Here is a 22129-nt window from a genome sequence, read left to right as displayed (position 1 = left end):
CATTCAAAAGGGGTGGGCCAATCTGAAACTGAACAAGAAAAATACGTGGAAGATTTTTTCTTTTTCTTCTTGGATTTTTTTTTTAATACCTGATGTGGGTAATTCGGCCAGCATTCTGTTGAATCCCAAAACCAGACTTTCTGTAAAGAAGAAAAAAAAAATGGAACAATAAAAACAATAAAATAATATCCCAAAATAATAAAAAACATGAGCAAAAATATAACAAAAAAACTAAAATGTGTCTTTCAGCTGTGTACCCAGTTCAAAAGAGAGCCATGCTGACTGTGCAACACACCCCTTGGTATTGGGTGATAGCTGTAAACAAGCAGCACTGTTATACAAGCAGTGTCATTCATTTCCAATCTTCTGTGAAAATATGGTCCCTCCATAAGGAAATGTTACCTTGCTTGGAAGCAGGTGAGGGTTGGCACCAGGAAAGGCATCTGGCTGTAGAAAATCTGTCTCAATGAATTTCATCTGACCCATGCAAGGTTGGAAAAGTAGAAGTCAAAACGAGGAGGAGGAGGAGGATACAAGGACATACATTTTAGAAGAGGGTACGACTGACTCCAGTACTTTGCTGGGACAGTATTTTATCAATTCTCGGAAGTTAAAACGGGTATGTGGGTATTTTAGAAATATCTCACAGAGGGATGGCCGTACCCTGTACAGTTACTGGCTGCCCATTGGCAAGGCCTAGCACCTGTCTGGCCACCCCTGCTAGGGATACGGCAAAGTCATGGGACTGTAGCATGGAGGATTGTGAAGAAGTGGCAGAAGAGCTTGACAGAGCCAACGGTGCTTCTTACATTGATGCTGAGCAGAGGAATCTTAGAAGATCAATGGCCAGGATCACCAAGCTCCATCAAAAGAGTAACTGCAACATACATAGGGGTGGCGTCCATCATCGTTTAACGTCCGCTTTCCATGCTGGCATGGGTTGGACGGTTTGACTGAGGATTGGTGAAACCAGATGGCTGCACCAGGCTCCAATCTGATCTGTTAGCTTGCAGCTTTAATAATAATGATAATTAAAGATTTAAAGATGTAGCTTTTAATTATACTCACATTATACAATATTATAGTACCAATTATCAATATGGTAAAATAGTAAGTGAATCTCCAGCTGAAATGGAAAGAAAAATATGTCAGATAATATCACACAGCATCATATTGTGTTATGAAACAGTGCCATGCCGTTCCATGAATATCCCTACAGTGACAGGTTATCACATAACATCATACAACATCAAAATATCACATTTGTGACACACAGACACACATAAAATGAAGCCGAAAATGCACAAAGAATATATTAGAATTAATAAGAATTTAATTTTATATATATATACTTTCAAGGAATCTAATGCTCTTAGCTTATTTTTTCCTTGGGGCTGGCCAGATTGGAGCAATCTCGAGTATAACCAGCCGAAATTGCAAAGATAATCTGGAACTTGACTGAGGATAGAAAACTCCGAATGATCTGTCCTTGTTTTCCTTGTATCGTCTATCTGGATATTTTGATGTCCCTTTTTTGTTTCAACTGTCTGGATGTTTTGCGTTCTTGTCCCATTTTTGTATTTATATATATATATATATATATATATATATATATATATATATATATATAGATATATATAATTATTAAAGAGGACAACAAACATTAAGGCAAGGAAAACATCTCAAGTTGTATACAATAGTATTACTGGAAAAAATTCAAAGTCTTACAGCTGTTTCTGGGATATCCCTGAGTATGGGATATTCCATCATCAGAGACAAATAGAGAAAATGAGAATGGTATATATTAATGAGATGACGACATAGAGGAAGGGAGTAAAAGAATAAGGAGATGGAAAGAAAGAAGAAAAAAGAAGTATAAAAGTTCATAGTTCAACTTTCTGGCATTATAAAAACAAGAGCATGAGTCCTTAGGTGCAATCCTGTGTACCTAATCGTTTAGATCACCTGTGAACTAAACCCCCATACTTTGTGTGCGTGCATGTGTTTATCTTTGTCTTGACATCATGAGATGATTGTAAACAAGCATCACCGTCATACAAGTGAGGTTGTTTGTTTCCAGTCTTCCATGGAAACAACATGTCTGGCCATGGGGAAACAGGCGAGGGTTGGTGACAGGAAGGGCGTCCAGTCATAGAGAACCTGCCTCAACAAGTTCCACATGACCCATGCAAGCACAGAAAAGTATACATCAAAACGATGATGAGGAGGAGGAGAGGAAGCTATCCATCATCCATTTTTTATTCACTTTCCACATAATGGACATTATGTTAATTAGTCACACATCAATGCTGGTTGGTTGGGGTCATAAGGTATTATCAAACAGGGACAAGGGTTCCCCCCCCCCCCCCCCAGCAAAAGTGAAAGGAACTCTGATACATTACCAGGATTCTGTAAATCTAGTTAGCGTGTTTGCTTTCTCTTGATTCCTTCGAAGACGAAACCAGCGTTGGATCTGTCTTACTGAAAGATCTAATTTCTTCGAATAACTCTGCAACACAATAAGAAACAAAATAATATTAACAGAACATTGATGAAGCCGACGATGACAAGGAATAGAAACTTATTAGGGAGACATACAGTCAGAAATTAAATCTCTTCTACCCAAGTATATTACAAGTGCTTACTTCACAGGAATTGAACTCACAAACTCAGAAAGAGGAGAATAAAGCTGAATTTTACAAAGTGTTGACTCCAAAATTCCACTATCATCGCCATAAACTTTGCTTTATAATGGTTTCAAATTTAGGCACAAAACCAGCATTTCTGATAGAAAAACGCTAGACAAATAGACTGATGCCCCCACCTCATTCTTGGCTGGTATTACATTTATTGACTGTTTAAGAGATGAGAGGTAAAATTGACCTTGGCAGGATCTGAACATGAAACCGAGAGAGTTGGGACAAATAATGAAAGGCAGTATTTCTCCAATACATTGATGATTCTGTCAATCTACTACCCTAATCATCATCATCATCGTTTAACATCCGTTTTCCATGCTTGCCTGTTTTTAGAATGACATTGCAGAGTAGGTTCGAGACATTGGATCTGGTCAGTTTTAACATAAAGCAGGTGGAGTATTTGGGCCAGATATGGCTAGATTTTATTCCAAAGGGTTAATCCCCACCTGCCACCTGTTTAAATGCCTGGATCAGCTCTTTCATCAATCTTCTAGCCTTGCTAAATGATACAGTTCATGTGATGATGAACTTGTTCGATTACATGACACAGCAACTATGTCAAACCACCGACATCAGGAATGTTACATATCTCTGCCGTCTTTTTTATAGTGCATCTGATTGCTAGTATCTCTGGTTTTCAAACTCATGGTGACTGAGCAGAGACTGAATTTCCCAACCTCATGGCAATCTTTTATATATAACACATGAGGGGTGCTGAAATGTTCCTGGCTTTAAGGGCGTCGTGAAAGACCTGGTTGGAGGCCCAACCTTCAGAGTTCTTTTACAGGGATTAGGAAAACTGAAGGGCCACTGCAATAAGTGTGTGAATCTGAGAGGGGAATATATTGAATAAAATCATAATTAACTGATCCTCTGCTATTTTCTTTTACCCAAAGCCAGGAACTTTACAGCCCTCATAATATTTTGTTGTTGAAACTTTGTGCAATAAATGTGCAATGAATTGCTAATCATCATCATCATCATCATCATCGTTTAACGTCCGCTTTCCATGCTAGCATGGGTTGGACGATTTGACTGAGGACTGGTGAAACCAGATGGCTACAGCAGGCTCCAATCTGATTTGGCAGAGTTTCTACAGCTGGATGCCCTTCCTAACGCCAACCACTCCGAGAGTGTAGTGGGTGCTTTTACGTGCCACCGGCACGAAGGCCAGTCAGGCTAATACTTTATTTTAAATTTTTTATACAATTTTTTTTTTTTTTTTGTTTCAGACATTAGACTGAAGCCATGTCTGGCCATGGAGAAGATTTACCTTGCTTGGAAACAGGTGAGGTTGGCAACAGGAAGGGCATCCGGCTGTAGAAAACCTGCCTCAATGAACTCCATGGAACAGTGGACGTTAAATGATGACAATGATGGTGGTGGTGGTGATGAGGATGATGATGATGATGGCAACAAAATGCAAAAAAACTTCAGAAAAAACAATTTGTACATAAGAAAGAATACAAAAAGAAATCCTGGGACCTACTTCTAACGCCTGGTGGCTGGGGGTTCTGCTCTTCTTGAAAGCTTCCTCTAAATAAATGCTTGGAGATGGTTTCCGGTGATTAATTTCCCGAATGCCCAAACTTTTCCCAATCGGAGTTGCAATATATCTGAAAGAACACAAGAGACAGGGAACCATTAGAAAACAAACAAAAATGAAATACAACATGATACAATATACAGGTGTGGCTGTGTGGTAAGAAGTTTGCTTCCCAATCACATGGTTCCTGGTACAGTTCCACAATGTGGCACTGACTCACTGCATGGCGCCTTGGGAAAGTGTCTTTTACTACAGCCTCGGACCGAACAAACCCTTGTGAATAGATTCGGCAAATAGAAACTGAAAAAAGCTCGTCACACATATATACACACATATATAATAGATAACAAAACGAATGGTTTGCCCCTGGTAGCTTACTGGTAAAGCACGGTTGCTGTCACAGTGATCGTTATGTATATGGCAAATGAAAGACAGAAGATGGAATAAACGAGAATTTATTAATCACGACAATTGTTTCGGCACATCTAGCATTGATCCCTCATGGGTGGAACGCTCAAGGACTGGTTCAGGAGCATCCAGTGATGCAGATGTATCTCATCGGATGATAAATAAATAAATACAACTCGTTAAAATGACTGTTCCGCAATGTAACTTCCAGTTTTGTAGAAAGAAAAGCAGCCAAATGGAGGAAATATGTGTGTGTGTGTGTCTGTGTTCGTTCCCCACCACCATTTGACAACTGGTGTTGGTGTGTTTACGTCCCCCATAACTTAGCAGTTTGGCAAAGGAAACCAATAGAATAAGTACCAGGCTTTAAAAAAACAAATTAAAATATGCCCAGGGATTAATTCGTTCAATTAGAAATTCTTCAAGGCGGTGCCCCAGCATGGCCACAGTCTAATGCTGAGAAACAAGTACAAAGATGAAAAATACAAACATCACAAGGAACAGCAAAAGAGGAAGGATTAAACAGGAGAGAAGCAGGGTTTATGGGGGATGTGATGTGATGGGGGTTGCGATGGTTACAGTTACCATGTGGTGATGGATGTGTCCCCGTATTGGTAGTATGGTATGGTGTTGATGGGCTGGTGGTTGTGGTAATGACGACGGATGGATGATGTGGCATAGGGAAATGGTGATGGTTAGGATGGTGATGATGGTGGTGGTGGTGGTGGTGATGGATATGAACATGGCGGGGATGGTGATGATGATGATGATGACACACGGTAAAACCACTCCCGGACAGAACATATAAAGACTCATTCATACACCCACCATCCACACCCACCTGTGCACTCAAACGAACGCACACGCATTGAAATAGAAGCCTATTAATTAAACAGTAAACCGATCTCTCTCGGTTTTAATGATCAGGTCTCCGATCGACTTAATTACCTGCTCGTGCAATTAGTGTGTGAAGCAGCCGAGTACTCCACGGACACGAGTATTCTTAATGATGTCTTCAGAACTGGCATGACATTACTGAGTAACAAGGATGGCCCAATGGATTACATCTACACTTCATCTGACAAGCTGCGTATACAAATCAATAGATACACGTATATGAATATACACACACACACACACACGCAGTACATTAATCCCTTAGCGTTCAGATTATTCGGGCAAATGTAATGCTTTTTCATTCACATTATTTTTAATTAATCATGCATTATCTCGTAGCTTCAAAGCTTTTGATAATGTGATAGCCTGGATTTGGTTGGTTTGAATATAAAACGGCTAGCTTATTTGGGCCGGATATGGCCAGTTTAAATGCTAAATCGTTAATATACCTCCATTCACCTGACACCAGCATTGGCCACGACTACGATCTCACTTGGCTTGACAGGTCAACACAAGCATGGTATATCACAAAGGGTTTTGGTGACCTGTCACTGCCTTCCATGAGGCCCATTGCTCAAACGGTGCATTTTACATGCCACCGGTATGAGTGCCAGTTAGATGGCACTGGCCACAACTACGATTTCACTCGATTCAATAGGTCTTCACAAGCACAGCATATCAGCCAATGTTTGAAGGGTGCTTTTTACATGCCAGTTATACAACTCTGCCATCGGCCATGACTACGATCTCACTTGGCTTAACGGGTCTCCTCAAGCACAGCTTATTGTCAAAGGTCTCTGTCACTTGTCATTGCTTCTGTGAGGCCCAACATTTGAAGATCATGCTTCACCACCTCGTCCCATGTCTTCCTGGGTCTACCTCTTCCACAGGTTCCCTCCCCTGTTAGAGTGTGACACTTCTTCACGCAGCTGTCCTCATCCATACACATCACGTGACCATCCCAGCGCAGTCATCTCTTTTGCACACCACATCTGGTGCCCCCTGTGCTCAGCTTTTCTCTCAGGATACTTACACTCTGTTCTACATACACACTGACATTACACACCCAGCGGAGCATACTCGCTTCATTTCTTACAAGCCTATGCAGGTTCTCTCAGTGGTTAGAGCTCATGTTTCACTGCTGTGTAGCTTGGCTGTTCGCACACATGCATCATACAATCTGCCTCTCACTCTCAGGGAGAGGCCCTTTGTTACCAGCAGAGGTAGGAACTCTCTGAACTTTGCTCAGCCTCTTCTTATTCTAACAGCTATGCTCTACGGCACCCACCCCTACCACTGATTTAGTCACCTTGGTAATGGAAGCTATCAACTACTTCTAGTTTTCCTCTGGTATGTGATGGAGTCCATTTTCTGTACATTTTTGGTGTTTTGTTGTACATGTGTACCTTTCACACACAAAAACTATCTTTCCTGTTAACCTTCCTCCGATATTGCTGCACCTCTTATGTGTCCATAGCTTACACCGGGTACATCTTATGGAGTTTCTACCTTTGCTTTTTCTACAGATCAAGCAGGGCCATCTACCTGAAGGGATTTGCGATTTGTCTGCCTTCCTACTTACTAAGACTTTGGTTTTCGCTAAGTTAACTCGAAGGCCCTTCAATTCTAGACCTTACTTCCACACCTGAAAATTCTCTAATTCAGTTAGTGATTCAGCTGTAAGTGCAAGGTCATTATCACAGGGGAGCTCCCAAGGGCAGCCATTCTTGAATATATATATATATATATATATATATATATTTACGGAGATGTACTTGCATAGCAAGTGACCTGATCTGAGATCGTGTGCTGGAACGAAAACAATTGCAGCGTGGAAGGTGTTTATAAGCCATTTAAAATAACACACAAAATCCGTTAGATTCACTTCAACATTTAAATTTAATTTGTCAAAATATTTTCGTCGCTTTGAGACCGCGACCTGTTCACTGACAAAATTCTGTGCTGCATCATATATATATATATATATATATATATACACACACACACACACACACACACACACATAGTAAGAAAGAGACATGCACAAACATTTAAGTTTGATCTAGTAGAACAAGTTTTCAGTAATCAATGAAGTATGACTTTACTCAAGAAATTACAAAGAGATCCGTCTCAACTAACTGACCACACCTAGATTTGATCTCTTTTCTGATGCTACTACCCCTCCCCCCACTGCACACACACAGCTCTCTTTCCCCTCCCTTCCTCTCTCCTGCCTTCAGCTAATAAGGTGTCCAACAAGAAAGTCACAAGGTTAGTTCCTTTGTATTTTAAACAATCGGGTAACTTAGATCAAGAAGAAATTAAATGACAAAACCAGGTTGACAGAGTACAATGTAATAAGACACACACACACACACACACGCACACGAGAGAGAAGGACACATACAGGTACATACATACATACATGCATGCCATGCTTGGGCGTATGCGCAGGTAATGTTGTGAATGAATCGATATATTGGCTAATCAATCCTTTTAAACATAATAGCCATTTTGAAAAGTCATTATTCGATATTCACACTCTGGATCACACATACACAAATTTATACGCATACATATGTATACATCTACACAAACATGTACATATACATACACACACATATATACATATATATATATATACACACACACACATATATACATATATATATATATACACATATACCTATATATATATATACACACATACACACATGTATGCACAAACACATATGTATACACACACACATATATATATATATACATATATACACACATATATACACATACATATTTATATATATACATAAGTACATACACATACATATATACACCATATATATATACACACACACACACACACACACACAGAGGTCTTTATATATATAAAGAGTGTGAGTGAGAGAAATAGATAGAATGAGAGAGAGGGACTTGTATATTTTTTTTAGATAAAAGCAACATTATGTACGTAGACACATTTATGTACAATTTTATATATATATTATATATATATATATATATATATGTGTGTGTGTGTATACATATATAAATATATATATGCGGGTGTGTGCGTGTATGTTCACATAAAGTATGCAAGAACACACACAAGCAATTCAATGCATTCAGATGAAAGATTTAGACAATAGGAGTATAAATTAGCAAAGCAGCCCAGAAAAGACAGCTCAGCTAGAAAATCGTTGAATGCACCAACATGATGCATAAACGCATACACACACACGCATATACAGAGTAATAACGTTAATGCACACAAACAATATGTAGCTAATCGAATAATCTAATAGAAAAAAGTATACAAAACGAGGAGATATGCGTGAGGTTAGCATTGATCATACGGGCAAAGCACAGATTGAAATACACTTACGGGGTTCCAGTGAAGCAGCATTCTTGACTTGGAACCCTATTCCAAATGGAACGTAATTTGCTTAACCAAACTAGTGCCTCAGATTCAGTTCCACTGCATGGCAGGTAAGAATCTACTATAGCCCCAGGCTGATCAAAGCCTTGTGAGTGGATTTGGTAGACAAAAACTGAAAGAAGCCTGCTGAATATATATATATATATATATATATAAATTATAATAATATAGGGTATCTAAGAGATACCGCCACGCTGAAAATAACAGTCAAATCTTGACTCTAAACCACAATAAATGTTCATATAGCACTTGATAAAATCAATATTTTAAATATCGATCTTATCCTTATTTATATAAATATATGGCGTTAGGAAGGGCATCCAGCTGTAGAAACTCTGCCAAATCAGATTGGAGCCTGGTGTAGCCATCTGGTTTCACCAGTCCTCAGTCAAATCGTCCAACCCATGCTAGCATGGAAAGCGGACGTTAAATGATGACAACGACGATGACGATATATATATATATATATATATATATATATATATATATATATATGTAGGTACACAATCTTTTATCTGGAAATCTAAAATCTAAAAAGTCCCCAAAACCGAATGTTTTTGTGGAGGGTGGAACACGTCATAACAGGGTCGTTTGGTGCACAAACAGCCAACAACCACCGTGATCCGACTCATTCAGGCATGACGTGGCAATGCTTGGAGGGTCAGCCACCACTTACCACCAAGCGTCAAGTGTGACTCAGCACTCATAGAGAGAAGACATCCATTTGCTCTTTGCTGTCTTTGTTGTGACTTTGTATATAATTTACCCTGAAAATGTCAAAACAAATCTGCAGATACCGCAATGGATAGCAGCGAGAAAAAGAAAAGGAAACATTTACCATTCTCAATAATGCAGAAAGTGGAGTTACTACAGAAACTTGACCGTGGAGAAGTCTTTAAAAATGCCCTCTCTCGTAATGGTGTTTCATCACTTCAGAATACTGTTCCTGGCCCACCATCAGAGGTTTAACCTGCAACCTGATGACAACATCGGTAACGCTTACAGACCTTGTTCTACAACTTAACTGCAGTTACATATTTAGCCTAGTTTGAACCAATTTATGGCTCTAGCATATAAATAAACTATAAAATACCACTTGTCTTTCTTTATTCAAATTAGTGCAAATACTTATGCGTCTCTCTGCAGAAATATTATGGTAGTGTGTACACCTGTACTTGTGAATCGTGTATTTTACTTTTAAATTATCCTACTGTATGGATTTTATTTTTTATTCGTGTGATCTTAATCATCTCACTGTTTCATTCAACAGTATATTACTCAACAACCATTTTGTGACTACGTATACATGTGCTTTTGTTACTGTAGCAGGACGTCCGTTTTGATGTTTAGTTTACAAACTGGGGCAGCTGGCGTTTTTTCTGAAGTCCAGAACAAACCCAAAATTCAGAATAGAACTGTCGCCAAGGGTTCCAGGACTGTATACCCGTGTGTGTGTGTGTGTGTGTATATATATATATATATATATATATATATATATATATATATATATATATATATATATAGCTATATCATAGATATATATATATATATAATAATATTAGGGACAAAATCCAAAATTACAGGTAAAAACTCAATTAAAATCAATTTATAAAAAATTAAAATTAAATTGAGCTTTATAGATTATAATATATATAAAAATATATAGTTTTAGGGAAAAGAACCATGTTTCAAGAACTCATCGATGAAAATCCACTGTCACATAGAGAAAAATTAATAATTAAAAGCACAATAAATGAGTATAATATAAAACAAAGTAAATATAAGATAAAGATAGTATATATATATATTTATTTATTTATTTATTGTGCTTTTAATTATTAATTTATCTATATGTGATAGTGGATTTTCATCGATGAGTTCTTGAAACTTGGTTCTTTTCCTTAAAACTATATATTTTTATATACATATATCATATAACGTGAAACTCAGTAACAGTTTTTTGTTATATTTCTGCTGCTTTTAAATAAAGTATATATACACACACACTCGCATGCACATATGCTCTTATACCAGATACAACAAAGTGGTTAGCCACCAATGGAGAAATTAAAAATTAATGCTTATATATATACATATATATATATATATATATATATATATAAATATTAGAGAGTATCCCAAACCCCCACCCCCTACTCTCCCTTCCTCTCCCTCTCCAACATTCCTCACACTTGTGGAGACTTCTGTGACACCCATAACCTAACACCCTTGAGAGAGAAAAAAAAAAAGAAAAAAGAAAACCAAAATGATAATTAACAACATTCTTCACTTTCACATCTGCACTTAGACTTCTGAACAGACCCACACAGATACATATCTATATACACACACGTACACACGTATGTGCGTGTGTGTGTCTGTATATATATATATATATATATATATATATACACACACATATACATGCTGGCATGTGAGCTGACATTTATGGAATATCTCGTTAATTTTCAAAAATATCAATCAGCACAATCGACAACAGCACAAATAATCTGAGAGTAGTGTGTGTGTGTGTGTGTATATATATATATATACTCTTTTACTCTTTTACTTGTTTCAGTCATTTGACTGTGGCCATGCTGGAGCACCACCTTTAGTCGAGCAAATCGACCCCAGGACTTATTCTTTGTAAGCCTAGTACTTATTCTATCGCTCTTTTGCCGAACCGCTAAGTTACGGGGACGTAAACACACCAGAATCGGTTGTCAAGCGATGTTGGGGGGACAAACACAGACACGCAAACATATACACACACATACATATATACACATATATACGACAGGCTTCTTTCAGTTTCCGTCTACCAAATCCACTCACAAGGCTTTGGTCGGCCCGAGGCTATAGTAGAAGACACTTGCCCAAGGTGCCACGCAGTGGGACTGAACCCGGAACCATGTGGTTGGTAAGCAAGCTACTTACCACACAGCCACTCCTACGCCTATATATATATATATATATATATATATATAAATGTACATACACATATATACATACACATATATACATACACACACACACACACACACATGCAGATGGACATTATATATATATACATACATATATGTACATATATATGCGTGTGTGTGTGTGAGACAACACACACGTACATGTACATACACATACACATAATTCCCTCAATGCTACAAATTGGCCAACTGGCAAGCGCTTTTCAAGTAATCGTTGCTAACCTGAACTAAAGCATACCCTTTGAGGGGCACTACAGAGCTTGCAAAGGAGTGGCAAATGTCAAGATGGTGCCAGTGGGGAAGGGGGTGATGTGGAATGGTTTGAGGGGCAGGAGGGGGTGAGTTTCCTCAAGAATAAAATATCTAACTCTTTGGCATTTAAACCAGCCATATCAAATATTCTTAGGGTTTTATGCTTAAACTGGCAAGATCTGGCCTCTCACACTTACCCTACAATGTTACTCTACAAATAAACAATCACATCATTGAAACCTTGAAGCTATGAGATAATGTTTGATTAATTCAAAACGATGTGAATAAGCATTATAGTTGATGGATTATCTCAATGCTAAGAGGTTGTTGTTGTTGGCACTCCGTCGCTTACGACGTCGAGGGTTCCAGTTGATCCGATCAACGGAACAGCCTGCTTGTGAAATTAACGTGCAAGTGGCTGAGCACTCCACAGACACGTGTATCCTTAACGTAGTTCTCGGGGATATTCAGTGTGACACAGTGTGACAACGCTGACCCTTTGAATTACAGGCACAACAGAAACAGGAAGTAAGAGTGAGAGAAAGTTGTAGTGGAAGAGTACAGCAGGGTTCGCCACCATCCCCTGCCGGAGCCTCGTGGAGCTTTAGGTGTTTTCGCTCAATAAACACTCACAACGCCCGGTCTGGGAATCGAAACCACGATTCTATGACCGCGAGTCCGCTGCCCTAACCACTGGGCCATTGCGCCTCCATGCTAAGAGGTTAAACAAGCCATAAAAGATTGGACGGAGAAGTGTCCTCACCTTGTTTATTTTTAGCACAACATTTTGGCTGGTGTACTCTCCAGCCTTCATCAGGTGTTCGGGTAGAATTTTGAACCCAAACTTTTATTCAATTAATGGCATATTCTGTTCTCATTCCTAAGATATTTTTTTTGCTGATGTTATTTATTCAAGTCACTGACTGGGACTGAACACAGAATCTTGAGGTTAGTAGACAGTCAAATAGATAGATAGACAGATAGACACAAAGATCTACACACAAACAGACAGATGTACAGAAACAGGCAGGTAGCCAGGCATGCAAACATGTGCTCCAGATGGCACATCTCAGTTCACCTAAAAGCCAAGGCATTTGTCACGAAATATTCTATAAATAAATTAAAATAAATTAAATTAGTAAAAGTGATAATGATGTTTGTGTGAAAAGTGGAACAGGAATTGAAGACTCCAGTACATTCGTACAGGGTGTTTAGAAAGTCACTGTGCAGTTTTATGTATGTATGTGTATACATACAGAACAAGAGAGAGAGAGACATATATATATATATATACACACACACATACAGACATATGTATATATATACATATATACATGTATATATGCACACATACAGACATGTATATATATATATATATATATATATATACATGTATATATGCACACATACAGACATATATGTATATATATACACACACTCACACACACGTAAATATATATATATATATATATATACATAACACACACACACGCACGCACAATTCCAGTGACTCTCCAAGCACTACGTACAAAACAGAATGTGTGTGTGTGTGCATGTACATGCATGCATGTATGCACATACGTGTGTGCATGTGTGTGTGCATATCCATACTTACATGGAATGTAATGACAAGAACAAAGGCATCTATGATGACAGCTGGAATGACAATAGATGCCTTGGTAAATACCATTCCTGCTGGTTGACATTTCTCCTGGGAAATCAGAAGTCAACTTAATTTGGGAAGTGTCGCTTGAGATAAAAAAAAAAAAACACTCTAAAATCACCCCATGAAAAACATCTAAAAAGTCACACACACACACACACACACGCAGAGCTAGGGTTGCCAAAAAACAAAAACAAAAAAGGCAAAAACAAAGGATGTTAAACAAAATCTCCAACTTCCATATTTTGTGAAACTAAATTCTAGAACAACAGGAGATAAGATTCTGATGAGGAGGTGTGGGGGGAGGGGTGTTAAACCTATTTTAAGGTCGGGCGCAGGTATGGCAGCGTGGGTGTGAAGTTTGCTTTGAATCCCTGTGCTAATGTGGTTTCAGTTCAAGTCCCACTGTAAGGTACCTTGAACAAGAGTTCTCTGCTCCATAGCCCCAGAATGGTCAATGCTTTGTCAGTGAATTTGGTAGGCAGAAACTGTGTGGTAAGTAGCTTGCTTACCAACCACATGGTTCCGGGTTCAGTCCCACTGCATGGCACCTTGGGCAAGTGTCATCTACTATAGCCTCGGGCCGACCAAAACCTTTTGAGTGGATTTGGTAGACGGAAAGTGAAAGATGCCTGTCGTATATATGTATATATATGTGTGTGTTTGTGTTTGTCCCCCCCCCCCCACCATCGCTTGACAACCGATGCTGGTGTGTTTACGTCCCCGTAACATAGCGGTTCAGCAAAAGGGAACAATAGAATAAGTCCTGAGGTTGATTTGTTTGACTAAAGGTGGTGCTCCAGCATGGCCGCAGTCAAATGACTGAAACGAGTAAAAGAGTATGTGTGTGTGTACATATATATCGTGGCACTCTTCAAGGTTGTGCCCCAGCATGGCCGCAGTCTATCGACTGAAACAAGTACAGGATGACAGAAGATATCGTGAAAGAGAGCCCTTCACATGCTAAAAACAATCCAAGTTTCACAAGATGCAATATTTTAAGGAGTAAATATTTTCACTTTCATCAATGAATAGCTCGACAGAGATAGACAGCGTCTCATGCATCGTCACATGGAAGTTTAATGAGTCACTGGTTTTAAGAAAGACAGGAGTAACACAAAAATATTTGTCTATTGTGGAAAGTAGATAAACTGGTTGGTCACATATTTACCGCCAAAAGGTAGTCCCGTCTATTCAGCTTAACCAATGGAGATTTAACCATCACTGCGTGCCAGGTCATACACAACACAGATTTTTTACGTCATGAAATGTATGGGGGATCTGACAATCTCCACATGCGGCTTTTGAAAAAATATAAAGTAGGCTAATTCTATTGCTTTGTGTGATGGTGGTTTCATGCTTCTATTCAATCTGACCTGTTAAACAAAAAAAAGTTTCCAGTCAGGCTCACCCATGACAATTCTTTGTTAATCCCTGCTCTACATATTGACCATTGTCGACGTCATATTTATCACCAACACAACCAGGACAGGCACATGGGTAGCTGCATGGTTAAAGAAGCTTGCTTCTCAACCATGTGGTCTTCAGTTCGGCCCCGCTCTGTGGCACCTTAGACCAGTGTCTTCAACTATAGCCCTAGATTGACCAAAGCCTTATGAGCAGATTTGGCAGATGGAAACAAAAAAGCCTGTCCGGTTCGGCAAAAGGGAACAATAGAATAAGTCCTGAGGTTGATTTGTTTGACTAAAGGTGGTGCTCCAGCATGGCCGCAGTCAAATGACTGAAACAAGTAAAAGAATAAAAATATATATATATATATATATATATATATATATATACACATACACACACCTACATACATATATATATATACCTACATGCACATGTATATATAACACATTCACATACATGCATACATATACAAACGTACGTACATACACACACACACACATATATATATATATACGCACACATATATATATATATATACGTAATACTTAATGCATCCCAGTTTTTAGAAGACGTCCACCTTCGGCCTGCATATCACAAGTGGCAGCTAAAAGCAGCTGATAGCTTCAGTAGCCACTTGTGACACCCTTAAAAATGTCCTGGCAAGAAGGGCACCCTTAAAAAGTCCTCTCCAAACCCACACCAGCATGGAAAAACCCCGTCATGAGTTTAAAAAAAAGAAGCCAAGACACAGACGTAGTAGTAGTAGTAGTAAGTGTATCAAAGAGAAAGTGTGTGTGTGTGTGCGCGTCTGACAGCTGGGACTTAGTTTTGTGGGCGTTCATCCTTACCACATTCCCCTGCCCCACCCCACATCATCTCAAACAACCTCCTCCTCCTCCCCCATCCCTTACCAGAAAATCTCATTGGGGTTTTTCCCCCCTTTTTTTTTCTTTTTCTTTGCACTGTGTTTTCTTTTTTTTTTATTATCGTTTCATTTTCTTTCTTCTCTTGACTGCATTAAGTTTAATGAAAGCATTTGATTTAAATACATAAATGAAAAAAATTAGCTAAAAACAAAAAAAAAAGTTTCCCTCCGAGGCATAAGTCCAGGCAAGGTTGTTTATGGAAGACCAGCAGTCGCTCATGCATACCAGCCTCCCCTCTTCATGCCACTGATGTTATCCAAGGGAAAGGCAAAGGGGCCGAAACAGATCGGCACCAGTGGCATCACAACTCATTTCTACAAGGGACGTAAACACGCCAGCATCGGATGTCAAGTGATGTTGGGGGAACAAACACAACCACACACACACACACATATATATATATATATATATACATATGTACTCTCGGAGTGGTTAGGGTTAGGAAGGGCATCCAGCTGTAGAAACTCTGCCAAATCAGATTGGAGCCTGGTGTAGCCATCTGGTTTCACCAGTCCTCAGTCAAATCGTCCAACCCATGCTAGCATGGAAAGCGGACGTTAAACGACGATGATGATGATGATGATGATATACATGACAGGCTTCTTTCAGTTTCCGTCTACCAAATCCACTCACAAGGCTTTGGTCGGTCCGAGGCTATAGTAGAAGACACTTGCCCAAGGTGCCACGCAGCGAGACTGAACCCAGAACCATGTGGTTAGGAATCAAGCTTCTTACCACACATATCTGTTAATATGTATATATATTTTGGTCAAGTGTCTTCTACTATAGCTTCCGGTCAATCAACGACTTGTGAGTGGATTCGTTAGAATGAAACTGAAAGAAGCCCATTGCGTGCGCGTTGTCACGCTTGACATCACATGATGATCGTGGGTGTCCCTATGATGCAAGCAGTGTTGGTCATCTCTAATCTTCTGTGAACACATATCTTGGTCACGAGGAAATATTACTTGGAAACGAGGGTAGGTTGGCAACAGGAAGAGCATCCGACCGTAGGAAAACACACCACAACAAAATCGATCAGACCCATGGCAAGCATGGAAAAGTGGACATTAAAATGATGATGATGATGATGATTAAAAAGGAAGCTGCAGAAAAGAATTTCAAAGAGTTGTTAACTCTACTGGCAACAAAGCGATTCATTATCTTTGAGTGAAAGGCAGACTGTGTGGTGCTTGTGAAAGAAATGTTATGTTTTATGGTAATAAGATGTACATATTGAATGCAAAGAATGTGCAAAGATTAGCAAAAAAAACAACGAAAGAAAGAAGTGAGTCTGTTCCACAGAATATATAATGTTGGTGCAAATGAACTTTAAATTATAAATGAGCCGAGAGATGTAAGAAAAACCAGATGTAGTTTGTAAGAGGAAAGACTGCACTGGTTGGGACTTTTGGTGCAAATGGAAGTTGGATGAAGAATTTAGATTTGGGTAGAGAATTGCCAAAGTGATCCAAGTGGAAGGAAATTGCTGAAGAGGAAGAGAACTGAAGAATACGTGTGAAGAATTGGTGAATGTTTATCTTAGGATGGTGAAGTTCATGAAGGAAAAGGGTAAAGAAATGCCACATGAACTGAGACATGGTGTTGGAGAAGGTTTTTCTAACCTCTGCAGAAATATTTAATGGTAATATATAACCACACATACACACAAGTACATACATAAAAATACACACACACACACACAAATTTGTTTACTTTTTTTTTATGTTCTTCCATGTTAGGATAGGCTAGACACAGATATTAGTGTGGTATCATTTTACAACCAGACGCCCTTCCCGTTGCTAAACCTTACCTGTTTTTCAAATAAGGGATTTTTCATTCCACTCCTCTTTGAAAGCATGGTGCTAGCAGACAATCCGTTTGGCAGAGAATTGCCAACAAGTAACACCATATATGGACGTGTGTGTGTGTGTATCATTATCATCATCGTTTAACGTCCGTTTTCCATGCTGGCATGGGTTGGATGGTCTGACTGGGGACTGGCAAGCCAGGAGGCTGCACCAGGCTCCAATCTCATCTGGCAAGGTTTCTACAGCTGGATGCCCTTCCTAACGCCAACCACTCAGAGTGTAGTGGGTGCTTTTTACGTGCCACCAGCATGGGAGCCAGTCAGGCAGTACTGGCATTGGCCATGTCTGGTTGGTGTTTTTTACATGCTGCCGGCACAGGGAGCCAGTCAGGTGGCACTGACTTTATATATATATAAATTAAGCATAAAATAGAGAAATCTTGATCAACAACAATTGGCTAACATCAATTATTATTTTTTAATATAAAACTTTATCCCATCTAACAGTCGTTTCTGCTTCCAATGTTCTACGGTGTTGCCATTGAAAATTCTGAGAATAATATTCGTCGTATTTTGTAACTTATACAATCGGATATACAGTCGCCCAACCATATCAGCTTCCCTTCTCCACACCATTGATGTTATCCAAGGAAAAGGAAAAGGGGCCGATAGAGCTTGGCACCAGTGACATTGCATCTCATTTCTTCAAAAGCTGACTGAACTGGAACATGAAATAAAGTGTCTTGCTCAAGAACACAACATACAGCCTGGTCTAGGAATCCAACTCACTACCTATTAATTACGAGCCCAACGCTATAACCACTGAGCTATGCACCTTCACTATATATAAATAAAATAAATGTGCCCTTTTAAAGCCAAGCCAGGCTCATGGGCCCAGTTTCCCGGTTTCAATGGCGTATGTGTTCCCCAACTGGACGGGACACCAGTCCATCGCAGTGTTACTCATTTTTGCCAGCTGAGTGGACTGGAGCAACATGAAATGAAGTGTTTTGCTCAAGAACACAACGCGTCGCCCAGTCCAGGAATCGAAACCACAATCTTACGATCATGATGCTGACACCCTAACCACTAAGCCAAGTGCCTCCACTTCACTATATATATATATATATATATATATATATATATATATATATATATATATATATATATTTATATATATATATATATATATTTATATATATATGTATGTTATGTATGTATATATATTTATGTTATGTGTATATGTATGTATGTATATTTAGTCTATATCCAGAATATATAATCTGGAGTTGTAGGTTTAGCAATTAGCGTCGGTGTATGGAGGGGGGGTTACTGGGGTTACTGACATTGCATAACACAGCACAGAGTATATGACTTAATTAAGTGGTCTAAATCAATAAGTATATCTTGTGTTTATCTTTATTATTTCACAGCAAATAGAAAAATAAAGTAAGTTGTCAAGATGACAAAATACTCTTTTTTTACATATATATTTTCCTTCCCTTCATTTAAAAAAACAAAACAAAACAAAAACATTCGGTGCAGTGCCAAGACAAAACAGAAGATTCTTTCTCTCGCTCCTTTTCTCTCTCTCCCTTTCTCTCTCTCTCCTAACATTGAAGCCAAACATTCAGGTTCCATCTTGCATGTTCCAATTTTAGACCAGACAATTCCCTTGTACTGCCACCACCCACTGACTACATTGCATTGGATGATTCCATTAGTTTGCAAGGGTAAGCATTCCTACGGTGCCAACATCAACATCTGTCGCTTTCTGTTTGCTTTGCATTCAGCTTCACTTCCCAACAGAAATAATTGCCCCCACCCTGCTCACCCCCTTTTTTTTCTAACCTTTCCTCTGTTACCAATCACTAAATTTGTACATTTGCCTAAATCCACAGGTCACCGACCCTCTTTCCTTCCCCCGCCCACCCCCTAGGCAGCGCTCCAAGTTGCAGTTAACCTTTTAGCGTTCAGATTACTGTCAAACGAATTGCCTATTCATTCACATGAATTAATTAATCCTGCATTATCTCGTAGCTTTGAGATTTCAATGATGCGATTGTTTGTTTTTAGAATGACATTGCAGGGTAAATGTGAGAGGCCAGAGCTGGCCAGTTTCAACATAAAACAGGTAGAGTATTTAGGCCAGATATGGGTGGTTTAACCTCTTAGCATTCAGATTACTCTGTCAAATCATCATCATCATCATCATCATCATCATCATCGTTTAACGTCCGCTTTCCATGCTAGCATGGGTTGGACGATTTGACTGAGGACTGGTGAAACCGGATGGCTACACCAGGCTCCAGTCTGATTTGGCAGAGTTTCTACAGCTGGATGCCCTTCCTAACGCCAACCACTCAGAGAGTGTAGTGGGTGCTTTTACGTGCCACCGGCACGACAGCCAGTCAGGCGGACATCATAGGATAGGTGTGAGAGGCTGAATCTGGCCAGTTTGGACATAAGACCCATAGAAAAACATGGCTGGTTTAGTCTCCTAGCACTCAGATTACTCTGTCAAATGTAATATTTATTTCTTCACATTGTTTTGAATTAATCAAACATTATCTTGAAGCTTCGAGATTTCAACGATGCAATTTTTTTTTCTTCTTCTATAGTTTCACCGCCGTTATAATTTTAGAATGACATTGTAGGATAGGTGTGAGAGGGTGGATCTGGTCAGTGTGAATATAAAACAAGTAGAATAAATCTGCCTCAATGCAAAATTCCATGCAAGCACAGAAAAGTGGACATGAACTTATGATGACGACAACGATGACGAAAACGGTAACAATGACAACAACAACAATGGCAATGACAATGATGATGATGCTGATGATGATGTGACTGCTGGTTTAACCAAATCTCCTTCTCATTGTCACGTTTATGCTTCACTGGGTCAAAAAGGGGGGGGGGGGGGGGGGGGCGGGTCAAGAAAGTGTGTGGGTCAGCTGATAAGACCAGCACCAAAAAAACAATTAGTCAAAGTATGGCACCAAGTCATCGGTCACTGCAACAGTAACAGCAGCAGCAGCAGTAGTAGTAGTAGTAGTGAATTAGTATTATTTGATCCGTCTGAGTCTGGAAACACCGAAAATTAAGTTGGCCTTCATCAAAATTAGGTTGACCTTTGCCCCACCACCACCACCGCTCTGGCAAGAGTTAATCTGAAGTGAGGAGATGAGAATGAGGACACCAAATGCAGCAATGCACTGATGTGCACCGCTCCACCGCGCTCTCTCTCTCTCTCTCTCTCTGTCGGCTCCTCCACCCCCACCCCCCAGAGTGATTAACTGAGAGAGAAACAGCATATTAGGTGAGGAGGAGATACGGAGAGGATTGGGTAGGTAGGTAGGGGAGGAGAAGATAAGGATAATGAGAGGATTATAGAGATAACAAGAGTGTTTTGGGATTAAGGGATGGTTAAGTGGGGGAGTGAGGGATTGCATTGGGGGGGGGGGGGGGTTAGCGAGAAGGAGACGGAACAAAAAGATAGTGCAAGAGAGTTGGGGACAACAAGAAGAGATGGGGTTAGTACAAGGGAAAGGAGAATAACACAAGGGAGGCGGGAACAGTGAAAGGGTGATGGGGATAGTGTGAGGGAAAGGGGGAGACGGGGACAGTGCAAGAGAGATGGAGACAGGACAAAGGAAACAGGGATAGCTTGCGGGGAGATAAGGACAGCACGAGGGAGACAGGAACAGCGAAAGGGATTCAGGGACAGGACAAGGTAGATGGGGACAGTGTGAGGGAGAGGGGGACAGTGCGAGGGAGACAGGGATACTAGTATAGGGGACAGGGATAAAGACAGAGGGAAATGGAGAAGGGGACAGGGCAGAGAAGAGAGAAGTTAAAAGAAGAATAGAAGTCCAGAATACATAGGAATAGTGAGGTGGTTGGGTGGGGAGATGGTAGTGGTGGTAGGGGGAGGGGGCGGAGACAAAAGGTCAGAAACATCTGTATCAGTTAGTTTAATGTAAAAGTTCACAGGAATAAGGGCGGAGAGGGAGGGAGTGAGGACCCGAACCACTCCCTACCCCCCACACTCACCACAGCCAATTAATTCTGTGGTGGATTCATTAAATTGGGGGC

General features: G+C 39.7%; 1 protein-coding gene across 1 annotated transcript in view; it reads right to left on the bottom strand.

The window, feature by feature from the left end:
• Positions 1-22129, bottom strand: part of LOC106882761 (ceramide synthase 5) — an 87359-nt gene that overhangs the window by 13826 nt on the left and 51404 nt on the right. The window contains exons 2-5 of the mRNA XM_014933540.3: positions 4189-4315; positions 2403-2509; positions 1069-1126; positions 90-140 (exon numbers count right to left, since the gene is read on the bottom strand). Coding sequence (XP_014789026.1) covers positions 90-140; positions 1069-1126; positions 2403-2509; positions 4189-4315 — 343 coding nt within the window. The remainder of the gene's footprint in view (positions 1-89; positions 141-1068; positions 1127-2402; positions 2510-4188; positions 4316-22129) is intronic.

The sequence above is a fragment of the Octopus bimaculoides genome, chromosome 27 (assembly GCF_046866305.1).
Source record: "Octopus bimaculoides isolate indiv1 chromosome 27, ASM4686630v1, whole genome shotgun sequence".
NCBI lineage: Eukaryota > Metazoa > Mollusca > Cephalopoda > Octopoda > Octopodidae > Octopus > Octopus bimaculoides.
This window is presented reverse-complemented; position numbering and strand designations above follow the sequence as displayed.